Source organism: Doryrhamphus excisus, linkage group LG3 (genome assembly GCF_037039965.1).
Source record: "Doryrhamphus excisus strain RoL-2023G ecotype Guam linkage group LG3, RoL_Dexc_Guam_v1.1, whole genome shotgun sequence".
Taxonomy (NCBI): Eukaryota; Metazoa; Chordata; class Actinopteri; order Syngnathiformes; family Syngnathidae; genus Doryrhamphus; species Doryrhamphus excisus.
This window is the reverse complement of record NC_136359.1, coordinates 20,801,830-20,821,349: the sequence shown is the minus strand read 5'-3', so window position 1 is coordinate 20,821,349 and position 19,520 is coordinate 20,801,830. Positions and strand designations below refer to the sequence as shown.

General features: G+C 40.9%; 2 protein-coding genes across 6 annotated transcripts in view; one reads left to right on the top strand and one right to left on the bottom strand.

Moving 5' to 3' along the window:
* lrrc75ba (leucine rich repeat containing 75Ba) overlaps positions 1–19,520 on the bottom strand; it is a 72,927-nt gene that overhangs the window by 41,746 nt on the left and 11,661 nt on the right. For 2 of the 3 annotated variants that reach the window (XM_058071347.2, XM_058071348.2), the window contains one exon: positions 13,943–16,798. In XM_058071347.2, the coding sequence (XP_057927330.2) occupies positions 16,198–16,798 (601 nt within the window). In that variant the 3' untranslated portion in view covers positions 13,943–16,197. Of the gene's footprint in view, positions 1–13,942; positions 16,799–19,520 lie in introns of those variants that run through there. The other variant, XR_013627210.1, reaches the window with a different exon arrangement.
* Positions 4,165–12,436, top strand: ggt5a (gamma-glutamyltransferase 5a). 3 transcript variants are annotated; one of them, XR_013627209.1, is made up of 12 exons: positions 4,165–4,417; positions 4,553–4,680; positions 4,763–4,858; positions 5,847–6,033; positions 7,883–8,043; positions 8,278–8,424; positions 8,550–8,680; positions 9,873–10,057; positions 10,139–10,230; positions 11,322–11,485; positions 11,562–11,672; positions 11,751–11,786. XR_013627209.1 is itself a non-coding variant. In XM_058070782.2 (12 exons), exons 1-12 carry the CDS (start codon positions 4,251–4,253, stop codon positions 11,895–11,897), a joined length of 1,659 nt encoding a protein of 552 aa, XP_057926765.2. In that variant the 5' UTR covers positions 4,165–4,250; the 3' UTR covers positions 11,898–12,435. The 3 variants fall into 3 exon arrangements, 2 of the variants coding, with proteins under 2 accessions (XP_057926765.2, XP_078645984.1); XM_058070782.2 differs by having other exon boundaries at positions 11,322–11,428; positions 11,751–12,435; XM_078789858.1 differs by having other exon boundaries at positions 9,873–10,230; positions 11,322–11,428; positions 11,751–12,436.

Genomic DNA, 19,520 nt, shown 5'->3' with positions numbered 1-19,520 from the left:
GCTCGGCGCTCCACCAAAAAAAGCACCCAGTTAAAACAGCACGTGTAAAAACTACATCCGGCTTTAAATTTCATCATAAACTTCAGTACTAGTGTTACGTTGTGTTAAATGTGTTCAGAAAAAGATTCTTAATCCTAATCTTCAGTATGGGTGCATTTGTAATAACCTCTATATTATCTTGAACAAATGAGGCGTCAATGTGTGAGCAATTTCTATTATTATGATAATGCTGAGTTTGATTATGATTACTACCAAACACATAAATATTACTTTTACTATTTTATCAATAGAATTTACCTGACTGTACCATTATTGCTAGAACCTCATTGATCGTACTTTAGTATTTGGTTGAAATTATATTTTATTTTGAAACCACGACATCCCAATATCCGGATTCCATTTGCTTTGACAACCCCTGGCCTGTCGTTTTTTGGAACGGCAGCAAACTTCACTACCAACAATGCACTGCGACCTTGGCGGAAGACAAGTCACATCTTGATCGTGTCTGGTAAGGTGATGCTGCAAATAATACAATATTGTCGATACCAACACTTGAAATGTTATCAACATCATTGAATACGTTTTTTGCCTTAGATTTGTTCATTACGATGATTATGATGATGTGTTAAAAACAATATAACAACATGTACTGTAAATAGAACCATTTCAACAATGTAAACAATATAAAGCACAACAAAAATAAGACAATATTCGTGAAAGTAAACATATAAGGGAACTGAAAAATAGAAATATTATCATGCTAGTATCAATCTGATGAAAAGACACTAGCGTTGCTATTGCCACTATCAATATTTGTATCCAGAAATCCAGAAATGGCACCACTTAATTGTTCTTCTTGGAATGTTTCGGACAAAATAGTTCTGCCTGAAATGGAAGTCAAATTGAAATAACACCTTAATAATGTGGTCGACATAATTTTGAGGTGCACATAAAGTGCTTCAATCATGTACTTTTCCCCAACATAATGAGCCACATGATTAATAAATACTGTATATTTGGAATCAAGCTTTATGTGTGAAACTGCTAATTAAAATTAGATGGCAATATTTGATGTCCATGTGTGTCATCCAAGGACAGATATGACTGCATGGCATATGGAATATAGCAACAGTGATGTCAATGTAAACAGGCCTTAGCAGAGCACACATTTTCTTTTTAAAAACCACTTCAAGTTTTGTCTTCAAGTCCTTGCCTACAACTATTATACGGGTATCTTAAAACATGTGCATAAAGATTTTGTGGCCTTCATAAATTCTTTCCAGGCCATAAACACTTGTATAGTGAAGGTCAAACAAGTGTTTGATTTTCACTGGCAGTCTCGACTCCTCATCCACCGCTCACGTAACACAAAGACATCAATAAAGTAGACAATATTTTCAGTTTGAGAAAATATTCATTTAAAATCTTGAGAAGTAGAACTTTTACCATGTCTTTGGGTTCTCCTTGACATTATTCTGCCACAAATAGATTGTTTGAAGGAAATACAGTTGCGGGAAATATCAGACCACTTTGTTTCTTCAGTTTCTTGTTCATTTTAATGCCTGGTACAACTAAAGGTAGCTTTGTTTGGACAAATATAACAATGACAACAAAAATAGCTCACACAAGTTTTATTTTATGGCAGTACATGCTGTAGTTTTCATGTAAGAATTTAAGTGATTTTGGTTATTGTCAATAAAAACCATGGAAGTTGCTAGATATCTTAAATTAAACTCTTAGGAGCCATTTTGGTAATCATGATTATATCTGTCCAATAAAGTACCTTTAGTTATATCAGTCATAAAAATGATGGCCAACTTAAGGAACTAAGGGTGGTCCAATCGTTTTTTTCCATGACTGTAAGTGGGAGGCTGTCCTCGGTTATCCGGTCTTAGCAAAAGCACTGCACCCGTCTTGTGGGGGCTATTAAAAACAATATACAGAACATTAGAACGTAAATTTGTGTAATAATATATCTCATTAATAATGAATTAATTGAATTTTCAGGATATGCCGAACTTGCACTTTGGACATATTTGGTCCGGTGACAAAAGGTGTCCATTTGACCAAAGGTTTGTCAAGCAGAAACATAAAAAAACATTGAAACAAACTCTCGTTTGTCACAAAGGTCATAAATTAAGTGCTCTGTGGATGAAGGAGGACAGATGCAAACAGATTTTAATGTAAATCACTTGATATCAAACACTGGATGTCCTGTAACTTTTTACTCTTGAACCCTGATAAAACTGAGATGTTGATCATTGGCCCTGCAAAACGGAGTCGCCTGTTTAAGGACACCACCCTGAGCTTTGATAAAAGCATCATTACCCAAAGTGAAAAATCTAGGTGTGATATTTGACCCGACGCTATCTTTTCATAAGCACATTAAGAATGTTGACCACATCTCTCCAATACTAGCCAACCTGCAATGGCTCCCAGTTCATTTAAGATGTGACTTTAAGGTTCTGCTTCTTGTTTACAAAATACTACATGGGTTGGCACCTTCTTATCTGGTTGACCTAATTGTACCCTATGCTCCGTCTAGAAACCTATGCTCACAACACGCCGGTCTTTTGACAATCCCGAGAGCCAGAAAGAAGAATGGGGGCTCTGGAGCCTTTTCTATTCGGGCCCCAATGCCTGTTAAAATTAGAGCTGCAACCTGAGTAGAAATGTTTAAGTCCAGACTTAAGACTAATTTCTACACTTTTTAGTTAAGTTTAGTTAAAAATATTCCCTGCCTGTTTTGACTACCGCTCTCTCTCTCTCTCTCTCTCTCTCTCTCTCTCTCTCTCTCCCTATACCCTCTCCGGTGGAGGGGGGGTCCAGGAGAGGCTGTTTGGAAGTTGCCCTGACTCAACTGGATCCCGTCATCACGTCATCCCAAGACCTGCGGCTGCCCAACTCTCCTAATGACATTACATCTTGGACCTGGGCCTGGCTTTTTTTTTTACTGATATCGACCGATACAGATCAGTTGGAGCACTCCAACAAAATGAGCATGCTTAAAAAACGACTCACACTAATATATGTATGTATGTATATGTAACTTTAATGACTAATAATGAATGAATCATAAAATTGTAAGACTGCAAAAATAATATAGTATAAATGAAATATAGGCGGCAAGGCTGTTGAGTGGTTAGCACGCCGACCTCACAGCTAGGAGACCAGGGTTCAATTCCACCCTCTGCCATCTCTGTGTGGAGTTTGCATGTTCTCCCCGTGCTTGCGTGGGTTTTCTCCGGGTACTCCGGTTTCCTCCCACATTCCAAAAACATGCTAGGTTAATTGGCGACTCCAAATTGTCCATAAGTATGAATAGGAGTGTGAATGGTTGTTTGTCTATATGTGCCCTGCGATTGGCTGGCGACCAGTCCAGGGTGTACCCCGCCTCTCGCCGGTAGAAAATGAATGAATTAATGAATGAATGAAATTAAATATAATAGAAACAAATAAAATAGACAAATATGCAGTGCATAAAATGAATAAAATCAAGAGTAACAAAGTATAAACTAGTGTGTGTTGTGTGTGCTTTGTAGCCTGAAACAGGTTAATGTCAAAAACATTGAACAAAGGAATCAACAAACCATTTTGGACACTGTTTACAGTAACAATGCTTAGCAGGCAGGCAGCCATTAAAAAGACCACCGTTTTTGCCATTTAGCTTCATAGCTAACATGAATGCAACACATGAAATTGAACAAGTGAGAGTACTACTTTAGCTTATGGTATTGAAACAATTTGATCTAAAACACTATGGACACTGTACAAAAAATATTTGTGATGAAAACTTTTACTTTCTCACCTGAAAAGTCGTTTTTTTAACCAAATCAGAGGCATGACGCTTTACCGGTGTGTTCAATTTGTGGCCATAGACTGTATTGATGACGTCACCACTGCTCGTTTCTGATTCGTCAAACTGAGAGTGTTACACTATCCTTTAAAGGGATATACAAATGAATCGAGTTAAGTTATATATAGCATATATATATATACACGGTGGATTATTTGGTATAGCTTATATTAATTAGTTTTACAAAAGGGAATGCCAAACTTCCAACTCCAAAGTAGGGGTGGGACGTAACTTGCAGTGCACTCCCCCTTTTGGGGGAGTTTATTAAGCTCCAGACTTTCCTGTTGGTCATTGAACGCACACCCACACTCACACACGAACGGATACATTTCACCTAGCCAGGTAAATTAAGCTTTTCATGACAGCTGAATGATTCCCAAGAAGAGACGCGACCATGGCGAGGTCAAAGGCAAGGATGTACACATGTTGCGCACTCATGCTGCTGTGCGTCATCGTACTGTCTGTGTGCGTCAGTCTGCTTGCGAGGCGCAATTGTCCACAAGGTTCTTTCTCCCACGCTGCAGTGGCCGCAGACACTTGGACATGTTCCCAAATTGGACGGTGAATACATTTTGTTGTTATTTAATTTAGCTAATTTTGCATTTAATTGCAAACATGCTGATTTAGTATTAACAAACAATATCATTGTTGTGAAACAACCAGATGTGAAGTGATGAAAAACGTGTTCTCTTGCAGGGAGATGCTGCAAAAAGGAGGATCAGCGGTAGATGGCGCCATTGCTGCTTTGCTTTGCACTTCACTCATGAACCCACAGAGTATGGGCGTGGGAGGTGGAGCCATATTCACAGTGATGGACAGCACAGGTCACAGCCATTCTATTCTTCACTTATACATGCTTCTAAAGGGGCCGAAAGCAGAAGTGGCAATACTCTTTTCTCTCTTCAGGGAAAGTCAAAATCATCAACTCCAGAGAGCGTGTCCCTGGCATGTTTAAACCTGACACACTGAAGTCATGTCCCAACACGTTCCGCTTTCTCTCAGGTAATATTTTGCCTTCAACTATCTGTATCTAGTTAACATTCTTATGTAGGGAGCCATGGGTTGTATCTTTCATGCGTGAACACATGACATGCAGCGTTGGGAATAATGGAATTACTAACGGCGTGCATGGGTTTTCTCCGGGTACTCCGGTTTCCTCCCACATTCCAAAAACATGCATGTTAGGTTAATTGCAGACTCCAAATTGTCCATAGGTATGTGATTGGTTGGTCGCTGAGTCCAGGGTACACCCTGGACTGGTCGCTGGGATAGACTCCAGCATACCGGTGACCCTAGTGAGGATAAGCGACATAGAAAATTGGAAAATTATTTCATATATGAGCTGTGTGAAGCTGTGTAATTAATGCAAACATGGCAATAAACAGGTGGCACGGTGGTCGAGTGGTTAGCGCGCAGACCTCACAGCTAGGAGACCAGGGTTTAATTCCACCGTCGGCCATCTCTGTGTGGAGTTTGCATGTTCTCCCCGGGTACTCCGGTTTCCTCCCACATTCCAAAAACATGCTAGGTTAATTGGCGACTCCAAATTGTCCATAGGTATGAATGTGAGTGTGAATGGTTGTTTGTCTATATGTTCCCTGTGATTGGCTGGCCACCAGTCCAGGGTGTACCCCGCCTCTCGCCCTAAGACAGCTGGGATCGGCTCCAGCACCCCCGCGACCCTCGTGAGGAAAAAGCAGTAGAAAATGAATGAATGAATGAATCAATATTTCAATATTGGAGCCTACGTCATGTAATGTAAAGTCTCTATTGTTGTCACAATCTGATATATTGTCAAGACCAAACTTTATTTTTCAACAGGAATTCCCCTCAGAACTCATTCATTCATTCATTCATTCATTCATTTTTTTACCGCTTATCCTCACAAGGGTCGCGGGCCCCTCAGAACTGTATAAATATAAAACACAATCTAAGGTACTGTGAGAACCTCATTTCATCACTGATTGTACTTTCCAATCTGTCAATCTAGGTGGCCAGTGGATAGGAATTCCAGGAGAACTCCGAGGTTATGAACAAGCACACAAGCTTTATGGCAAGCTGCCATGGGCCAGCCTCTTCCAGCCAAGCATCCGGCTGGCCAGACAGGGGATCCCAATTTCTCAAATCCTTGATCAATACATTCCTCATATTGATAGCAATGACTACCAACCACTGCGGTGAGAAATGCTTTCCCAACACACATGGTCATGGTATTTTTAAAAAACATCAAAAAAATGAATGACTAATATAATCTGATGTGGTTCAATATGAAAACCTTATCAATGCTGGTCATCATGGAGCTTGGCTATCCAATATCAACTACTACTGCTCAGTACTACTAATAATCTGTACTTTCATGACTTTCCCAGGACTTTGTCAAGTCCCGGTCCACTGTGGGCGGACCCCTAATAATTTTTAAGATTTTCCTTTATAAATAACTGGTTGTTGGGATCAGCCATTCCAATTAAATATATCATATAGAAGACAAACACACTGATAGATGAGAAGGGAAATGAAGTTTATAGGATTTACAGAAAGTGTGCAATAATTATTTTATTAAAGATTATTATTTAATATAAAATATTTCATTCATTCATTCATTTTCTACCACTTTTTCATCTTATTTAATATAAATTATTATTATTTAATATAAAATATTACTATTTAAGATAAAATAATATAACATTTGGGCGGCGGCACGGCGGCCAATTGGTTAGCGCACAGACCTCACAGCTAGGAGACCAGAGTTCAATTCCACCCTCGGCCATCTCTGTGTGGAGTTTGCATGTTCTCCCCGTGCATGTGTGGGTTTTCTCCGGGGACTCCGGTTTCCTCCCACATTCCAAAAACATGCTAGGTTAATTGGCGACTCCAAATTGTCCATAGGTATGAATGTGAGTGTGAATGGTTGTTTGTCTATATGTGCCCTGTGATTGGCTGGCAACCAGTCCAGGGTGTACAAAAATTGCTGCTTCCAATGAAGTTCTAGATTCTGGTTGAAGGTATTTTTGACCATTCTTCTTTTCAAAACATCTCCAGTTGAGTCAGGTTTGGTATTTTCCAAGCATGGACAGCCCGCTTTAAATCACACACCAGACTTTCAATAATATTTAGGTCTGGGGACTGGGATGGCCATTCCGGAATGTTGTAGTTGTTCCTCTGCTTGAATGCCTTAGTAGAGTTTGAGCAGTGGAATCCATGCAACCTTCATTTTTAACAAGATTTCCAGTGCCTGCACTGGCCCCACAGTCCAACAGCATGATGGAACCACCACCAAATGTTACTGTGGGTAGCAAGTGTTTGTGTAGGAATGCTGTGTTCTTTAAGTGTTGTTATTCTATGCATACCGCCCCATGTTATGTCCAAGTAACTCAATTTTAGTTTCACCTTATTCCCAAATTAAGCGACTAATTCACTTGTGTATATAGGTCAAGGGTCAGTGATCTTATCAAACAAATTTTGTGTTCCAATAATTGTTTATTCTAGGCTGCATGGCGGTCGTGTGGTTAGCGCGCAGACCTCACAGCTAGGAGACCAGGATTCAATTTCATCCTTGGCTTATCTTTTTGTGGAGTTTCCATGTTCTCCCCGTGTATGCGTGGGTTTTCTCCAGGTACTCCGGTTTCCTCCCACATTCCAAAAACATGCTAGGTTAATTGTCGACTCCGAATTGTCCATAGGTATGAATGTGAGTGTGAATGGTTGTTTGTCTATATGTGATCTGTTATTGGCTGGCGACCAGTCCAGGGTGTACCCCACCTCTCGCCTGAAGACAACTGGGATAGGCTCCAGCACCTCCACTACCCTTGTGAGGATAAGCGGTAGAAAATGAATGAATGAATAATTGTTTCTAAAGGTATTCAAATCAATAAAATTTGACGTGCCCAAATTTATGCACGTCTCTATTTTTGTTTAAATAATTAATGCACACTTTCTGTAAATCCTATAAACTGATTTCTAAAGGAAAATCTTGAAAATAATCAGGGGTGTCCAAACGTTTTTGTTTATTGTTCTCTTGTCCATCAGTGAGCTGTTCTCAGATAAAAATGGAAACCTCCTGAAAACGGGTGATATCGTGAAATTCGAGACACTGGCCGACACATTGGAGACGATAGCAAATCTCGGAGCAGACGCTTTCTACACCGGAAAAATAGCAGAAGATTTGATCCGTGACATTCAGGAGGCAGGTATTGTCAGATGAATTCAATCATGCTCCATTTTCTAACCATTTAATATCTCTGCCAGGCACAATGATCTCATTACAAATGAGCAAATCCATTTTCCTGTAAAGCAGTACGGCCATCCTTCACAAATGGCGGCATTAGCTGTCGTGATCCATTCGAAGTCTTGATTATGTGTGGCGTAGAAATTGTTTTGGGCAGTTTTGCCGAGCAGATGCATTTACTCTTGTTTTATTTCAGGAGGAACACTGACATTGCACGACATGGCGTCTTACAAAGTCACAGTGAGTGATGCATGGAATATTACATTGGGAGAGTACCAGATGTACATCCCTCCTCCTCCTGCAGGGGGCATCCTCCTGGGTCTGGTCCTCAACATCATGGAAGGTTCCTGCTACACAAAGTCACACATCTGCAGCACAGATACACTTTGATGTCAAACACTGACACTATTGTAAATATTTGTGGAACATACTTAATACTTTCCGTGCATTTCCTTTCATTTGTTGTAGGATATGACCTGAACCCAGAATCCTTGAGAGGTGAACAAAAAACATTGTTTTACCATCGCTATGTTGAAGCTCTCAAGTTTGCTAATGGATTAAAAAGACATCTCCGTGATCCTCAGTTCAGCTTGGGAGAAGTAAGTTCCTACTCTGAATTTTTAAAGAAGAAGAAGCGGGGCTGCACGGCGGTCGAGTGTTTAGCACGCAGACCTCACAGCTAGGAGTCCAGGGTTCAATTCCACCCTCGGCCATCTCTGTGTGGAGTTTGCATGGGTTTTCTCTGGAGACTCCGGTTTCCTCCCACATTCCAAAAACATGCTAGGTTAGTTTGCGACTCCAAATTGTCCATAGGTATGAATGTGAGTGTGAATGGTTGTTTGTCTATATGTGCCCTGTGATTGGCTGGCCACCAGTCCAGGGTGTACCCCGCCTCTCGCCCGAAGACAGCTGGGATAGGCTCCAGCACCCCCCGCGACCCTCGTGAGGAAAAGCGGTAGAAAATGAATGAATGAATAAGAAGAAGCGGGGCTGCATGGCGGTCGAATGGTTAGCGCGCAGACCTCACAGCTAGGAGATCAGGGTTCAATTCCACCCTTGGCCATCTCTGTGTGAAGTTTGCGTGTTCCCCCCGTGGGTTTTCTCCGGGTACTCCGGTTTCCTCCCACATTCCAAAAACATGCTAGGCGACTCCAAATTGTCCATAGGTATGAATATGAGTGTGAATGGTTGTTTGTCTATATGTGCCCTGTGATTGGCTGGCGACCAGATGCTAAACAGACGCTAAACATGAAACCCAAGGAAAATATGAAATGATAAAAACATTCATTCATTCATTTTCTACCACTTATCCTCACGAGGGTCGCAGATGATGCTGGAGCCTATCCCAGCTGTCTTAGGGCGAGAGGCCGGGTACACCCTGGACTGGTGGCCAGCCAATCACAGGGCACATATAGACAAACAACCATTCACACTCACATTCATACCTATGGACAATTTGGAGTCACCAATTAACCTAGCATGTTTTTGGAATGTGGGAGGAAACCGGAGTACCCGGAGAAAACCTACGCATGCATGGGGAGAACATGCCGAGGGTGGAATCAAACCCTGGTCCTCCTAGTTGTGAGGTCTACGCGCTAACCACTCACCCGCCGTGCCGCCCATCTTTAATACTTCAATAAAAAAAAACTACTAGAGTAGCATACAGATTAAATGTGGTCCGAAACAGGTTGGCATACCAGAGCTGATTATTATTTTGTTATTCAGGTGATAATACTCATATTTTCTAATGTTTGTTTGCGATGCTTCTAAATCAGTTTGTCCTTCTAACAGCTGCCAAAGAAATTAACAGAGGACAGCTTTGCCGATCACATTCGCAGTTTGATCACTGATGACACGTCGCACGAACCCCAGTATTACAACATGACGCCGTATCTGGACACTGTGGGTACCACACATGTCTCAGTGTTGGCCCCGGATGGTTCTGCTGTGTCCGTCACCAGCAGCATCAATCACATGTCAGTATACTCACCTTTAAAATGTTCACGTACATTTCAGTTGTGTCTACAAGCTGACTTTAAGTTTCATTTTTCACACAGATTTGGTGCTAAAATATTTTCTCCACGCACCGGAGTCATCCTCAATAATCAGTTGTCTGACTTCTGTGGGAAAGTTGATCGTTTCTTTCCAGGTAGGGTCAACTGGATTTATGTATTTGTATTTTAGGCAATTTAGCCATTTATTTGAAAATGCTTAATATAGACAAAAAATTATGTACAATTTGTATGTAAGTATGCATTTAAAAATACTGCCAATTTGCCCAATTATGCATTAGAAAAATACTACTAATAATAATAGGCACCACAAAACAGCAAGGTTTATTAATGTGCTGAGGGAAGCCGGACTTCGGAATTTGAACCACAATATGGCGAGGGACGACTGCAACTATTTCCCCCACTATACTACACCACACTACACTACACAAGTAACAATACGGGGTTTAAAATGAAAACCAACTATTTTACAGTAACTTCTTCTCACAAGCAGAACAGTTGCAGTTCATTGACCAATGGCTGCCATTGTATATTTATTAGCTACCTTTCAGTGTTAAGTTGCTGTGTGATGATGTTAGCCTTCTATTTTAAATTAATTAAAAATAATGTAGAATTGAACCTTGAAATATTTATTTTATGATTATTTTTGCAAGGCGCTGTTTTCTATGAGGTTAGCGTGCAGACCTCACAGCTAGGAGACCAGGGTTCAATTCCACCCTCGGCCATCTCTGTGTGGAGTTTGCATGTTCTCCCCGTGCATGCGTGGGTTTTCTCCGGGTACTCCGGTTTCCTCCCACATTCCAAAAACATGCTAGGTTAATTGGCGACTCCAAATTGTCCATAGGTATGAATGTGAGTGTGAATGGTTGTTTGTCTATATGTGCCCTGTGATTGGCTGGTGACCAGTCCAGGGTGTACCAGACAGCTGGGATAGGCTCCAGCACCCCCGCGACCCTCGTGAGGAAAAGCGGTAGAAAATGAATGAATGAATGAATGTTTTCTATGATTGTAACGTTTAAGTATGCAAAGTTTAAAAAAAAATGGAAATGTCATTTTTGTATCAAAAAAAGCAAAACCTGACACAAAAGAATCATATTGAATTGTGAATCTTTTGTAGCTGCGATTCACATACTACAAAATACCCTTGTTTATTGTGTTATGATTGTTTTTTGCATATTGTCACATTGATTTGTATGACTAGACCTCATTCTCTTTGTTCTGTTTTCAGGGGAGCAGCCGCCGTCTTCCATGTCTCCCGCTGTGCTGAGGTCTAAGTCAAAGCTGCTGGTGATTGGCTCAACTGGCGGGCCTATGATCACGACCGCAGTGGCCTCAGTACGTGCCCTTGGCAGTCACCCCAAGTGCCATTAAGATAAATTGCTGCACTAATGTGTATGATGTGTCCCTCTGTTGCCGTTGCAAATGCACTTCATCATCTGGCAGGTGTATTATTGTGTCTTCCTTCCAGGCAATCATGAACCACGTTTGGTTTGGAAAGAACCTCGAGGAGGCGATTGCCACTCCAGTTGTTTTTGTCGACTCTGAAAATGCGGTGAAATTTGAACCCAACTTTGATACGGTAAGTTACTAATTGCACTCTTTTGGCAACACAACAAACTGCACACCATCTACAGTGAATATTCATGTTGTCTTCCAGCATTTAATAGAGGAGCTGAAAGCTCTGGGACATGTGTCGAAAACTGCCAAGAAATTCTACAACGTGGTCAATGCTGTTGCAAAGGAGGACGGCTGTATCTGGGCTGTGTCTGATGAAAGGAAACTGGGGAAAGCTGCAGGATACTGACACGTGGTGTCTGTGAAAATGGATGTGGCATAAAGGTCAATTGTGTGGCTAAACAAATACACAACATGTAATATTGGATTTTAATCCTAAAGAAAACCAATACAGAAACAGCGATACCTCGGTTTATCACATACTACAGTATTAATTGGCCCTGTACCCTAGAAACCGCCCATGAATGATACGGGAAAAGGCCGAAATGATACTGTGTCAAAGCCCAGGGCAGTGATACTGATAAAATATAGAGTTTAACCATGTCCAGTATCAGCCCCTGTAGCTGTCCACTCAGAGCGCGCTGCTCTGGTATCGTGCCCGTGAAACAACCAATCAGAGAACAGCGCACGAGTGCTTAGTGCCTAGTGCTTCTCCAGTCACCAAAAAACCCAAACTTGATTAATGGAACTTTAATTGTCAGACATTGATAAGATAAGACTGTTGATAAAATATTATTGTTGAAATATTTTTGCAATTATTGTGTTTACACTGTTTAGATATAATACATAAAATAAACTGAAAATTTTCTGGAAACAAAATGATCTTTTGATTAAATAGTGTGTGATAATAAGCTCATGATTAAATAGTATGTGATAATAAGATCATCACATGTTTTGTCAGGTATCAGGCCCAGTATCATGCCCCCCACGTGCCAGTATGAGCATGCCAGTATGAGCACTGATACTGACACTTGGGGGCATGATACCTGGCCTGATGCCAGACAAACCATGTGATAACCTATAATTATGTCATTAATTTGTTCGAAAAGGTCCAACGAAAACCAAAATGTACAAAACCCAAAGCAATTTTTTCCATAGGAAATCCAGTATATCTCTTTACAGGAAATTTACAGGAAACAATAGAAATGGAAAAGAAGGAATACTGGCAATTCCTGGGAAAAACCATGAGGGTTGACATGTATGGCTGAGTTCTGCTGACCCACCAAATGGTATTTGGACCTCAGGGGGTGTGACAGTCACACTGTGCTCTGACCTTATGGGAGCCACCTGTTGCAAATGCCACATTACCATGTCTGCTAGCAGGAACAAAAGATTGCCAGAGGAGGATCATGGGTAGGGCCTCAGCCTGTGACAAACCATGCCTTTTTCCCCCAGTGGTGAACATGGACAGTGGCCCGGGCGACCGTGCAAAAGGCACACAGATGATCCACAGCCGCTGGCTTGGAAAGACGTTTAGAATCTTGGCAACCAATCCAAAGCGGCAGGGCTTTTATAATCACTGGCCTATTTGCTGAGTAATCTCCATAAATAAATCCTTTGAGCTGAAGATGGAAACAAATTTCAGACATTCCTTACTAAGTGGATCAATTGTTTTATTGGCAGAATTTTGCTTTGGAAAACACAAAACTACAACAAGGAAATGTAGACACATGAAACAGACGCTACAAACAAAGTAGATAGTGTTTTTCTTAACACTGACTAAAACAGTCACCAGAAAAGATGATTGCTGAGTGTAATCACAATGTTACATTATTTTTGGCCTTTGGTGTTACTAATTGTTTCAGTATACACTAAATGCTCACTGCTCCGTTTCATGTCTTTAGAGCCCATATAGTCACAGTATTGGACAAAAGACAACATAACACAAATAGTTACACCAATAGTCAGATGTTTTACTCCAACAAGACAATGTATAAATACACATTTAAACATTTAGTGTATATTCCGATGAAGCAGGTACTTTGAATAGAATCTTAAAACAATCATAAGCCATTTGGATCAGATGACAATATGGAGTAGATCCCCGCTTTTACGCAATGATTACGATCTGGAACCACCAGCAAATGATGATATGTTCTTAACATCTATTTCAGACACATTCCAAACTGTTAACTTGACATTGACTACAGCGCATTTGTGAAAAAAATTTCAAAGACAAGTTACAAGGTGTCAGTAATGTTACATTTAAGAGACATTACATAGTAAAAAGTCTGTGGTAGGTTTTTGGCATCTTTGTTCTTCCCTACTTCGCTTGAAACAATAAGTTTAGAATAAATAAGGTTTTCTATGTTCTTAACTTTGAAAATATCTTATTATAGCGGGGTACACGCTGGACTGGTCGCCATCCAATCACAGGGCACATATAGACAAACAACCATTCACACTCACATTCATACCTATGGACAATTTCATTCATTCATTTTCTACCGCTTTTTCCTCACGAGGGTTGCGGGGGTGCTGGAGCCTATCCCAGCTGTCTTCGGGCGAGAGGCGGGGTACACCCTGGACTGGTCGCCAGCCAATCACAGGGCACATATAGACAAACAACCATTCACACTCACATTCATACCTATGGACAATTTGGAGTCACCAATTAACGTAGCATGTTTTTGGAATGTGGGAGGAAACCGGAGTACCTGGAGAAAACCCACGCATACACGGGAATGCAAACATGCAAACTCCACACAGAGATGCCCGAGGGTGGAGTTGAACCCTGGTCGCCTAGCTGTGAGGTCTGCGCAGTAACCACTAAACCGCCGTGCCGCCCCTATGGGCAATTTAAAGTCGCCAATTAACCTAGCATGTTTTTGGAATGTGGGAGGAAACTGGAGTACCCGGAGAAAAACCCACACACGCAACATGCAAACTCCACACAGATATGGAGAATAAGAGAATCAAACCCAGGTCTTCCCAATCTCCTGACTATGTGGTCTACCTGCTACGTGTCTTATCAAAGGCAATTCACAAGTTTGCTCTGAATTAATGTTGCTATTCTATTGGTACTGTTTTTACAAAGCGTCCTTTTGATATTTGAATAGAAAACTGATATTTTCTATCCCCCTCCTTACGATCACACGTGCAGTCACAACACTAGCTGCTGTAGTTTTTGGAGCACTCATCCACTTCTTCAAAGTTTGTTTGGTCTGCTCAACAGTCCGTAGTAGTAGTTATTTTCTATAGAAATCCTAACTATGGTGATTTCAAGGACCTGAATAAAATCCAAAATCTGAGGGCTTTTGACAAAAAAATATAAAAGTTGAACTTCTCTTTCCGGGTTGTTGCCACTGTTGTTGCCATTGATAAGAGCTCATTGGAAATCACATGTCAATCATAAAAACATAAACATGTTAAAATGATGGGCTTTCTAACAGTGGTACATGTATAGTGTACATTTTACCTGTATTATCATGTATTTATACATTTCGTGAATGAGATCAAATCAGTTCAATAAATCAAATCGGTTCATTTGCGAGGCTGCGAGTAATTAATCGGGAATGTGCGGGGATCCACTGTGTACACTATTATGGATTAATACCAACAGAAAAGTGCATTGGCGTGCATTGCAGTTATTAAGTGACTTTTATGTGCTACTGCAAAAGACATGTCTAATCTCAAGGTTAACAGTCATGGTTTTCTAAAAAGAATCTGCCACTGAAGATGGGTAGGTATACAACAAATACTTTGACACAGAGAGACAACAGTAGTTTCAATGACAGTTTGTGGTATTGTTTGGATTCAGAAGCCCATATTAGAGATTGTATTAAACTACTGAAACATCGGTAAGGATTACATCACAGAGGTGAACACCAGCATTTAAGCAAGAATGAAAGCCGTTAATCACAGCTACCCGTCGCTTCTTATCTGTTGTCTTCTGAGATTGCTTTGCTCACCAAAAGGGCACGAAAACAGTGAACGGTAACATGTTTTGTCTCGTCATTTACACGTACACAAGAGCAGCATGGGTATTCGTTCACAAGTAGACATTAGGAAAGGGGGCGAAAAAAAAAGTCTTGACCTAGCAGTTTTGCCAGGATCACGTGACGGGCCGTCGGCTGTATAGTCTGTTGAACTTGTGTCATAGCTTTTGTTGAGAGCTTAACAGAACACACAATGTGGAGTGAGGCTCTGCCTGCCGGAGATTGTCTCAGTCCTCGTCGAGAACCCAGAGGGACCCGCTGCTTCCGAAGCACTTGAACTACTACCGGAATGCTGCCTCTGCGGTCAGACAACTGATCGAAATTGGTATTGGCTCATTAGCTGCTACAACTGGGCAGAGATAGGAGTAAAGGGGAGCGACAGTGAGACCCCTTCGCCAATGAATCCAGTCCTCCAATGAAAACGCACCTTGCTGCCAAGAGCACCATTCGCCAACACAGTAAGTCCACCACCGTGACATCTGTCATCTGGTGCGGATTCATTCCGTGACATCTTTCAATTGCTTGGTGTCTGGTTGATTCTGGTTCACAAAGTGGTCTCCCTCCTGACTAAAAGGGTGACTGGGCCGGCTGGTGTGAGGGTGGTTGAGCTAAGGTCGTTTAGGGGCTTCGCCGTGTCACCGCACACTCCCATCACCTCTCGCAGTAGTGAAGGGTGAATTCTTTGGAGAGATGCTTCTCACCTAAGCTCCACGGCTCCAGGTCAAACTTGTTCTCCAAGTCGTCCACACCATCATGTGCATCTTCCTCTTCCTCTTCTTCATAGTGGCTAGGCTCCTCGATAGAAGTCTCCAGGTGGTAGCTGTATGGCTGGCCCTCTGTGTACTCATAAATCGTGGGTAGACTGCTCTTCAGGCTACAGCGCCGACGTAAAGCAACCAGCAGTGGCTGAGGCATGGTAAAAATATCAACATTGTTGCCTAGGTCTATCCACGCCAAGCTGGAGAACTTCTTGGGGTCTTTCAGCATCTCAGTGAGGTCTTTGAGTACAGCCAAGGTGAGACGGTTGCCGTTCAGGGCCAGGTTATTGAGTTTGGGCAGTGAGGCAAGAAGAGGAAGAAGAAACCTCAGATTTTCGTCTTGGAGCTCTGTAAAGCTGATGTCCACAGCCACCACGCTGTCTCTGTTGTTCTGGAGGTAGAAAGCCACTTGACGGACATCCCGGGTGGACAGAGGGATGCCTGACAAGTCCACAGTGTCACTGGACAGTTTTCTCTGCAGGGTTGTCTTGAGACTGCATGATCAAAGGAGCAAGCACAGTGAGATTAGGGAAAGAATTATTTAACTTTAAAAGCACAAACAACAAGGTTTTGTTTGGGTCACTGATCTGGAAACATAAGCATGGCTTCATGTTGTGTTTTCTGTGTTGTATAACAGAGGGGGTGAATGGGTCGAGTAAAATGGGCTGGGGGTAAAAGGCTGACTAAGACTGCTTCATGGCCGCTGACTAAACAGCAGAGCCAAAACATCCGGGCCAGCCAAGATAATAGAGTGCACAGAACTATGCCACATTAGCCAAGCATACAATAGACAATATGGACAAATATACTCCTGATCAAAATTTTACTTCCAGTTTAAAAAAATCTAAACATTGCAACCAGTTAAAAAATTGCAAAAATGTTGCACTGACGGATCTTAGAGAGCTTAAAATGCAAAACAAAATGAGAGAATTTGTTTTCAATAAGCATTTTACACTCTTTATTGCTCTCTGGTTCTTCACTCGCTAAATGTACTGCAAAAAAGGTCAGTAAGGATAATTCATAATGCCGCCTACAGAGAACATACTAACTCATTATTTCTACAATCACAAATACTTAAACTTGCTGATATAGTTCATCTTCAAACAGCTAAAATAATGCATAAGGCTAAAAATAACTAAAAATTACCTAAAAATGTCATCCAATACTTCTCTACAAGAGAGGAGAAATATGATCTCAGGGAAGAAGTACATTTGAAACACTTATATGCTAGGACTACGTTAAAAAGCCATAGCATTTCAGTATGTGGAATCAAACTATGGAATGGATTGAGTAAGGAACTCAAACAATGCACAACGATGAGCCAATTCAAGAAACAATACAAGCAGTTGATGTTTGCTAAATACAAGGATGACAAGATCACCTCCTACTTCTGTACGGGACAAAAAAACTAATATATATATATTAGGAAAGCAGGAAGTGAACAAATGTAACAGTTACTGATTGTAAAAGTACCAGATGGAGGGGTAGGATTTAATAAGCTTTGCTTCTTCCTACTCCTTTTGGACATGTGGAACTGTGAACTGATTATGGGATGCATTCAATTGTAATCTGATGCATGTTCAAATGAAATAAAACCATTACCATTACTTTAAGCAACCATTAAGCTGAAATAGGCTATTCTTCATTTGATCAAAAGCTTCAGACCACAGTCTTTAAAAGCCAAAAAATGTATTCAATTCCATTTTCTGTGAGGTATTCATACTGTTGTCATCTTTTGATGACAAGGGCTCTTTGAACGCAGTTGGATTGTTGAACTGCATGAACATGGTGTGCAATTGCTGCTGAGGTTGAACGCAGTAAGACGGTCATTTTAAACCTCTTCTTGAGGGTTATGGAACAAAAAAAAGGCAAATGGCAGACCCAAAAAATGTCACCAGCCGTGAGCTAGAAGATCCGATGGCTGTCGGTCAAGACACAGGACCATCCTGGACCTAAATGAAGGTTGTTACTGGTGCAGTCCAACCAACATTACAGCATTTGGGCTAGATGGCATGTGTTCACTTCCAATGTATTATTCTTGACTGTATGACCAACATAGTCGAGGAAAAACTGATTGTTTGACTGGCACAGAAATCCTACAATGACTTTTGCAGATATGAAATGGTTTTGATCATGTGGGTGCCATATTTTCCCACAATGTCACTCTTTTGATCTAAGCAAGAAAAATGGATGTCATCCTTTCAGGAAGCCATTTTCATCTTTTTGGCTAAGCTGCACTTACACAACCATATCATAAAAGATAATTTTGACACATTTTTGGAATCTATAGACAGCAACACCACCGCAGAGTTAATTTGCAATGATCAAAACAAAAACTCTTACAAGATATTACATGACTATTGAGATTAGTCATTTATTGTGTTACATAATCATGTTTAATTAAATTGACATTGTGTAATGAAATTATGCAACAGTGTCTTGTGTCTACATGAAATATGTGGTTGCAGTTTAGTCTGTGTTGAGGCTTATCCATCTTTTAGAATACATAAAAAAACATTTGATACTCACAGGCCTCACTTTTTCTTGACAGCACAATTGATAAGTTAATATTTGCCGTAACTGTTTTGTTTCTCATATTTCACATCTTTTGAGCGTAACACACATGAGATGGTCATTCAGTCAAACCGGATCTGCTTGAATGCCAATACTAATACTTTACCATACCATACTCTTGCATACTTCTGCATTTCGAGCTCTTAGTAGATTGGACTCATTCGCACAATGACCCTCACATCCCTGAATTGTCCTTCACGGTGCAGAAATCCACCATCACAGTCCAATTTCAAGACAATCAGATCCTGCACACACACACCATACCGCCATAGCCCTTAGCAGTTTTCCAAGCTTTAAAGCCAATTTTAGAAATGATGAATGAGTTTTTCCAAAGCTTTGTCTGCTATGCTACTATGCACAGTAGGGAATCTGCTGTTTATTTCTGTTTTTACCATTATTTTCTGTTTTGTGCTTTTATTTTATTCCTTCCATTTCCTGTTTGGGGCTAAATGCTGTCCCTTTACTGCAGTTCAGACAACTGTAGGTTGCAGCTATGTTGCATTGGTAAGAAGTACTTTAAAATAGGAGGGTCGTGGCGAGAATGACATTGGTTGACACAAATCTCATCTTGAGAAAATGAATCCATTATTTGCAGCATCAAGTTGTCGTATACAACAAACATAATTCAACATTTATCTCTTG